This window comes from Oncorhynchus nerka, linkage group LG15, assembly GCF_034236695.1.
Source record: "Oncorhynchus nerka isolate Pitt River linkage group LG15, Oner_Uvic_2.0, whole genome shotgun sequence".
NCBI lineage: Eukaryota > Metazoa > Chordata > Actinopteri > Salmoniformes > Salmonidae > Oncorhynchus > Oncorhynchus nerka.
This window is the reverse complement of record NC_088410.1, coordinates 93,293,404-93,301,630: the sequence shown is the minus strand read 5'-3', so window position 1 is coordinate 93,301,630 and position 8,227 is coordinate 93,293,404. Positions and strand designations below refer to the sequence as shown.

The 8,227-nt window shown below is 43.3% G+C and overlaps 1 protein-coding gene across 1 annotated transcript; it reads left to right on the top strand.

Annotated features, from left to right (window-relative positions):
- Positions 1–1,183: 1,183 nt before the first annotated feature.
- On the top strand, positions 1,184–7,732 carry LOC135559853 (SH3 and cysteine-rich domain-containing protein 3-like). Its single transcript, XM_065000737.1, has 6 exons — positions 1,184–1,246; positions 1,308–1,414; positions 5,657–5,708; positions 5,854–5,991; positions 7,240–7,308; positions 7,664–7,732. The coding sequence occupies exons 1-6, from the start codon at positions 1,184–1,186 to the stop codon at positions 7,730–7,732; spliced, it is 498 nt and encodes a 165-aa protein (XP_064856809.1).
- Positions 7,733–8,227: the final 495 nt, after the last annotated feature.

The following is an 8,227-nucleotide window of genomic DNA, read 5'->3' as shown; positions in this document are numbered from 1 at the left end:
CTCCCAGCAATGAACTCCCAGCAAAATCAACCTCTATCAAAATTTCTCTGCAATGACCTCCCAGAAAATCTCTCTAGCAAAATCTCTGCAATGACCTCCCAGCAAATCTCTCTAGCAAAATCTCTGCAATGACCTCCCAGCAAATCTCTGTACAAAAAGATCTCCCTCCTGAACAGAACACTGGCTTTTATATAGCGTCAGAAGGAATGGGTAATTGGAGACAGCTGCGTCTTGACGAGGGGGCGGGGTCAGCTCTCCACTTAGCCATGGAGTCGACCAATCAGCTACTTGAGGGATTTCAGGAAGCCATTTCCTGAAATAAACACATGCAAATACACAAACTACAACACATAAACTGGGGAACGTAACAGTAACTCAAACAGACTGCGACCCAGGTTAGTGTCATGGTAACCCAGGTTAGTGTCTCAAGTCTAGAGCAGTCGCTGATTGGAAGGAAAGGATCAAACCCAGAAGATGTTGGACGCTATCCCGTCTCTAATCTGTATTTCTCTCCCTCTAGATGATGATGATGATGATGGAGGAAGAGGACTCCCGACAACCCAACAAGCAAGAGGAAGGGGGAGGAGAGGGGGATGAGTCAAACAGATTAGTCTTTTCTAACTCCATACAGAGTTCCATCTCTGTTCACACACACTCTACGCTGCCTCAGAGGCACAGCTGGCGTACCTCAGCATGCTAACAGGAGATATACAGCTGGCATACCTCAGCATGCTAACAGGAGATATACAGCTGGCGTACATGAGCATGCTAACAGGAGATATACAGCTGGCATACCTCAGCATGCTAACAGGAGATATACAGCTGGCATACCTCAGCATGCTAACAGAGGATATACAGCTGGCATACCTCAGCATGCTAACAGGAGATATACAGCTGGCATACCTCAGCATGCTAACAGGAGATATACAGCTGGCATACCTCAGCATGCTAACAGAGGATATACAGCTGGCATACCTCAGCATGCTAACAGGAGATATACAGCTGGCATACCTCAGCATGCTAACAGGAGATATACAGCTGGCATACCTCAGCATGCTAACAGGGGATAAACAGGTGCCACTGCTGAGCTCTTGTTTGTTCACTCTGGGAGGGAACAGTGCTTGTATTACTCAACGTGGGGTGGTTACAGAATGGTGAGACTGGCAATGTGTGTGTTTGTGAGATGTGTCACAAAGCAAACCCAGAGGGAGACAAGAAAGGAGACAAAGCTGCTGCAGAACACAAGGTAAGAGAGATGATGATGATGTCAATGATAGCGAATGACTCCCTGTTGTGTGTGTTGTCAGAATAAGAAGCCTCAGCCAGGGGAGAAGCTAGGTGTGTTCTCCCAGTCCCACTACTACCTGAATCTGTATCGCTTCAAGGCTGTGGGGAAAGATGATCTGGACCTACAGTAAATCCTCACTGATTCATACTCATGATGCACTTCATGTTTACTGACTCCAACTCCATGTACTGGTTCTCTCTCTCCATGTGCATCTTGATGTCTTTTGATATTGATCATTATCTTGCACTCTGTGTATCTCTGTCACTTAGTCTCTCTGTGCATCTTCGTCACTTAGTCTCTCTGTTTATCTCTGACACTTAGTCTCTCTGTTTATCTCTGTCACTTAGTCTCTCTGTTTATCTCTGTCATTTAGTCTCTCTGTGCATCTCTGTCACTTAGTCTCTCTGTTTATCTCTGTCATTTATTCTCTCTGTGCATATCTGTAAATAGTCTCTCTATGCATCTCTGTCACTTTGTCTCTCTGTCATTTAGTCTCTCTGTCACTTTAGTCTCTCTGTGTATCTCTGTAACTTAGTATATCTGTCACCTAGTCTCTCTATGCATCTCTGTCTCTTTCGTCTCTCTGTCATTTAGTCTCTCTGTCACTTTAGTGTCTCTGTGTATCTCTGTAACTTAGTATATCTGTCACCTAGTCTCTCTATGCATCTCTGTCTCTGTCTCTCTGTCTTTTAGTCTCTCTGTCACTTTAGTCTCTCTGTGCATCTCTGTCACTTAGGCTCTCTGTGCATATCTGTAACTTAGTCTCTCTGTTACTTAGTCTCTGTCACCTAGTCTCTCTGTCACCTAGTCTTTCTGTCACCTAGTCTCTGTCACTTAGTATCTCTGTCACTTTAGTTTCTCTGTGCATCTCTGTGACTTTAGTCTCTCTGTGCATCTTAGTCTCTCTGTCACTTTAGTCTCTGTATCTCTGTCACTTATTCTCTCTGTGAATCTCTGTCACTTAGTCTCTGTGCAGCTCTATCACGTAGTCTCTCTGTGGATCTCTGTCACTTAGTTTCTCTGTCACTTAGTCTCTGTGTATCTCTGTCACTTATTCTCTCTGTGATTCTTAGTCTCTCTGTCACTTTAGTCTCTGTGTATCTCTGTCACTTATTCTCTCTGTGCATCTCTGTCACTTAGTCTCTGTGCATCTCTATCACTTAGTCTCTCTGTGCATCTCTGTCACTTAGTCTCTGTCACTTAGTTGCTCTGTGAATCTCTGTCACTTAGTCTCTCTGCTACTTAGTCTCTCTGTCACCTAGTCTTTCTGTCACTTGTCTTTCTGTCACTTAGTATCTCTGTCACTTAGTCTCTCTGTCACTTCGTCTCTCTGTCACCTAGTCTCTGTCACCTAGTCTCTGTCACCTAGTCTCTCTGTCTATCTCTGTCATTTAGTCTCTCTGTGCATCTCTGTCATTTAGTCTCTCTGTGCATCTCTGTCACTTTGTCTCTCTGTCATTTAGTCTCTCTGTCACTTTAGTCTCTCTGTGTATCTCTGTAACTTAGTATATGTGTCACTTAGTCTCTCTATGCATCTCTGTCTCTTTCGTCTCTCTGTCTTTTAGTCTCTCTGTCACTTTAGTCTCTGTATCTCTGTCACTTATTCTCTCTGTGAATCTCTGTCACTTAGTCTCTCTGTGCATCTCTGTAACTTAGTCTCTGTCACTTAGTTGCTCTGTGCATCTCTGTCACTTAATCTCTCTGCTACTTAGTCTCTCTGCTACTTAGTCTCTCTGTCACCTAGTCTTTCTGTCACTTAGTATCTATGTCACTTAGTCTCTCTGTGTATCTCTGTCACTTAGTCTCTCTGTGTATCTCTGTCACTTCGTCTCTCTGTCACCTAGTTTCCCTGTCACATATTCTCTGTCACCTAGTCTCTGTCACCTAGTCTCTCTGTCTATCTCTGTCTCTCTGTCATTTAGTCTCTCTGTGCATCTCTGTCATTTAGTCTCTCTGTCACTTTAGTCTCTCTGTGTATCTCTGTAACTTAGTATATGTGTCACTTAGTCTCTCTATGCATCTCTGTCTCTTTCGTCTCTCTGTCTCTTTCGTCTCTCTGTCTTTTAGTCTCTCTGTCACTTTAGTCTCTGTCACTTATTCTCTCTGTTAATCTCTGTCACTTAGTCTCTGTGCAGCTCTATCACTTAGTCTCTCTGCGCATCTCTGTAACATAGTCTCTGTCACTTAGTTGCTCTGTGAATATCTGTCACTTAATCTCTCTGCTACTTAGTCTCTCTGTCGCCTAGTCTTTCTGCAACTTGTCTTTCTGTCACTTAGTATCTCTGTCACTTTAGTCTCTGTGTATCTCTGTCACTTTAGTCTCTGTGTATCTCTGTCACTTATTCTCTCTGTGAATCTCTGTCACTTAGTCTCTCTGTGCATCTCTGTCACTTAGTCTTTGTCACTTAGTTGCTCTGTGAATATCTGTCACTTAATATCTCTGCTACTTAGTCTCTCTGTCGCCTAGTCTTTCTGTCACTTGTCTTTCTGTCACTTAGTATCTCTGTCACTTTAGTCTCTGTGCATCTCTGTCACTGTAGTCTGTCTGTGTATCTCTGTCACTTATTCTCTCTGTGATTCTTAGTCTCTCTGTCACTTTAGTCTCTGTATCTCTGTCACTTATTCTCTCTGTGCATCTCTGTCACTTAGTCTCTGTCACTTAGTTGCTCTGTGAATATCTGTCACTTTAGTCTCTCTGTGTATCTGTGTCACTTAGTCTCTGTGTATCTGTCACTTCGTCTCTCTGTCACCTAGTTTCTCTGTCACCTATTCTCTGTCACCTAGTCTCTGTCACCTAGTCTCTCTGTCTATCTCTGCCACTTAGTCACTCTGTTTATCTCTGTCATTTAGTCTCTCTGTGCATCTCTGTCACATTGTCTCTCTATGCATCTCTGTCTCTTAAGTCTCTCTGTGCATATCTGTAAATGGTCTCTCTATGCATCTCTATCACTTTAGTCTCTCTGTGTATCTCTGTAACTTAGTATATGTGTCACTTAGTCTCTCTATGCATCTCTGTCTCTTTCGTCTCTCTGTCTTTTAGTCTCTCTGTCACTTTAGTCTCTCTGTGCATCTCTGTCACTTAGGCTGTCTGTGCATATCTGTAACTTAGTCTCTCTGTTACTTAGTATCTCTGTCACTTTAGTCTCTCTGTGCATCTCTGTGACTAGTCTCTCTGTGCATCTTAGTCTCTCTGTCACTTTAGTCTCTGTATCTCTGTCACTTATTCTCTCTGTGAATCTCTGTCAATTAGTCTCTGTGCATCTCTATCACTTAGTCTCTCTGTGCATCTCTGTAACTTAGTTGCTCTGTGAATCTCTGTCACTTAACCTCTCTGCTACTTAGTCTTTCTGTCACTTGTCTTTCTGTCACTTAGTATCTCTGTCACTTTAGTCTCTGTGCATCTCTGTCACTGTAGTCTGTCTGTGTATCTCTGTCACTTTAGTCTCTGTGTATCTCTGTCACTTATTCTCTCTGTGTATCTCTGTCACTTATTCTCTCTGTGCATCTCTGTCACTTAGTCTCTGTGCATCTCTATCACTTATTCTCTCTGTGTATCTCTGTCACTTATTCTCTCTGTGTATCTCTGTCACTTAGTTGCTCTGTGAATCGCTGTCACTTAGTCTCTCTGCTACTTAGTCTCTCTGTCACCTAGTCTTTCTGTCACTTGTCTTTCTGTCACTTAGTATCTCTGTCACTGTAGTCTGTCTGTGTATCTCTGTCATGTAGTCTCTCTGTGGATCTCTGTCACTTAGTTTCTCTGTCACTTAGTTTCTCTGTCACTTAGACTCTCTGCCAGTTAGTCTCTCTGTCTATTTCTGTCACTTCGTCTCTGTCACTAGTCTCTCTGTGATTTAGCCTCTCTGACAATTAGTATCTCTGTCACTTATTCTCTCTGTGCATCTCTGTCACTTAGTCTCTGTGCATCTCTATCACTTAGTCTCTATGTGCATCTCTGTCACTTAGTCTCTCTGCTACTTAGTCTCTCTGTCACCTAGTCTTTCTGTCACTTAGTATCTCTGTCACTTTAGTCTCTGTGCATCTCTGTCACTTTAGTCTCTCTGTGTATCTCTGTCACTTAGTCCCTCTGTGCATCTTAGTCTCTCTCTCCCTTTAGTCTCTCTGTCACTTAGTCTCTTGGTTTATCTCTGTCACGTAGTCTCTCTGTGGATCTCTGTCACTTAGTTTCTCTGTCACTTTAGTCTCTCTGTGCATCTGTCACTTGTCTCTCTGTCACTTAGACTCTCTGCCAGTTAGTCTCTCTGTCTATTTCTGTCACTTCGTCTCTGTCACTTGTCTCTCTGTCACTTAGTCTCTCTGTGCATCTCTGTCACTTAGTCTCTTTGTGTACGTTGTGTGTTTGTGTTGTAGTGCAGGGGACCAGCTCACAGTGATAGATGACTCCAATGAGGAGTGGTGGAGGGTGAGTGTCTGTTAAATTGAAATGGACCTGACCCCAACCTTGACTCAAACCTCACAGCGCACTGATAGGAAATCAGCATTCAGCATCAGTAAATGAATATGGAAAGCTCAGGGAATCCACTCCCAACCTGTGTATTGTGTTTCAGGGAAAGATAGGGCGGAGGTCTTGCTTCCTGCCAGCTAACTACAACATCAGGGTGCGTTCTGGGGAGAGGGTTTACAAGGTGACACGTTCCTTCGTAGGTAACAGAGAGATGGGACAGATCACCCTGAAGAAAGACCAGGTCGGTACACTATATTACAGCTGGATGTTTTGTTCTGCTCATTCATTTGTAATACTGATAATATTGCTGTAGTCTTCGATAAGGTCTCCTCATAGACCAGAGAATTGGAATTGAATTACCTTTTTTTGGGCACATTTCAAAAAAAATAATGCAATGTCAAACATCTTACCTGAGAGATTAAACAATACTTGAATTAATACATGTTTATTACAAATGTATGTTCTGCTTGTTCAAGGTCAGCACACTTTGGCACAGCGCTACCAGACTGTATAGTATATGTATGAGTTAGTTGTGGCCATGTATTGTGTTATTATCTGAGTCTAACTGTACTTAAAGAACAACCAAGACCCTGACCCAACACACTGAGCAGGTAGTTACTAATCACAGTGCTCAGCCTGGTTCAGGCTACTACTTATCACAGTGCTCAGCCTGGTCCAGGCTACTACTAATCACAGTGCTCCGCCTGTTCCTGGCTGTTATTAATCACAGTGCTCAGCCTGGTTCAGGCTACTACTTATCACAGTGCTCAGCCTGGTCCAGGCTACTATTTATCACAGTGCTCAGCCTGGTCCAGGCTACTACTAATCACAGTGCTCAGCCTGGTCCAGGCTACTACTAATCACAGTGCTCAGCCTGGTCCAGGCTACTACTAATCACAGTGCTCAGCCTGGTCCAGGCTACTACTAATCACAGTGCTCAGCCTGGTCCAGGCTACTACTAATCACAGTGCTCAGCCTGGTCCAGGCTACTACTAATCACAGTGCTCAGCCTGGTCCAGGCTACTACTAATCACAGTGCTCAGCCTGGTCCAGGCTACTACTAATCACAGTGCTCAGCCTGGTCCAGGCTACTACTAATCACAGTGCTCAGCCTGGTCCAGGCTACTACTAATCACAGTGCTCAGCCTGGTCCAGGCTACTACTAATCACAGTGCTCAGCCTGGTCCAGGCTACTACTACTTCTTAAATATGTCATTTTTCAGGAACATTGATTTGGTGTGTGCATGAGGTTACAGACAATAGACATGCTGAATCTATACTCCTGCATTATATATGGAAGAAATATATGTGGATTTCTATAGTTTCTGTAGAGTCGGGGGCCCTTATTCACGAAGTGTCAGAGTAGCACTGATCTAGGATCAGTTATCCCTTTCAAATCCTAATGAATGGTATTTTATGGACAGGGGGGACTTGATCCTAGATCAACACTCGTACTCTGAGATACAGTATGTCTTGTCTGTACCCCCAGATCGTTGTGAAGAAAGCCATTCACCTCCTTTCCTATCTGAAAGTGATGGACAGAATGGACGGCTGTCACGTTCTGACCTTTATTTCCTTTGTTTTGTATGTATTTAGTATGGTCAGGGCGTGAGTTGGGTGGGCAGTCTATGTTTGTTTTTCTAGGTTTTGGGTATTTCTATGTTTCGGCCTAGTATGGTTCTCAATCAGAGGCAGGTGTCATTAGTTGTCTCTGATTGAGAATCATACTTAGGTAGCCTGGGTTTCACTGTGTGTTTGTGGGTGATTGTTCCTGTCTCTGTGTTTGCACCAGATAGGACTGTTTAGGTTTTCACACATTTATTGTTTTGTTAGTTGTTTCATGTCTAGTTCCTTTATTAAAGAACATGAATAACCACCACGCTGCATTTTGGTCCGCTTCTCTTTCACCACAGGAAAACCCGTACAACAGCGATGGACAGAAGCTGGGGTTCTTCCCTGCCAATCTTCTCCGGGACATCTGAGGCCCTGGCCATTTTTTATATGAGGATGAAATTAAAACTGTAGACTTGAGCACAGTTTGAGGATTTTAAAGCGTCCCCCTCCCCAAAAAAATACCGTAGCTTTATCTGACTGCTCACTGTGAGGCAGTGTAATAAACATACTTTTAACAGGGTTTTTATGAAATGGGGGATTTCTTATTCTTTCTGACATTTTTCCCGTTATTCATGAGGCTCCTTCCATGAAACGAGTGTATTCAGCCTCCCTTTGATATTTTAAGTAACAATTGTGCACCGATATTTCATTTTGAAAGTCTGCTATATTGAATGAAGTGCCCTTTAATATAGACCACATGGAGAATTCAATGAATCCCTCCGTCAACCCTCTGTTACATGGAGAATTCAATGAATCCCTCAGTCAACCCTCTGTTACATGGAGAATTCAATGAATCCCTCCGTCAACCCTCTGTTACATGGAGAATTCAATGAATCCCTCCGTCAACCCTCTGTTACATGGAG

Excerpts from the sequence above, each read along its gene's own strand:
- LOC135559853 (XM_065000737.1), top strand. The coding sequence starts at position 1,184 with ATGTGTCACAAAGCAAACCCAGAGGGAGACAAGAAAGGAGACAAAGCT. Across the intron at positions 5,992-7,239 it reads TCACCCTGAAGAAAGACCAG|ATCGTTGTGAAGAAAGCCAT; the intron begins GTCGGTACACTA and ends CTGTACCCCCAG. Across the intron at positions 7,309-7,663 it reads ACAGAATGGACGGCTGTCAC|GAAAACCCGTACAACAGCGA; the intron begins GTTCTGACCTTT and ends CTTTCACCACAG.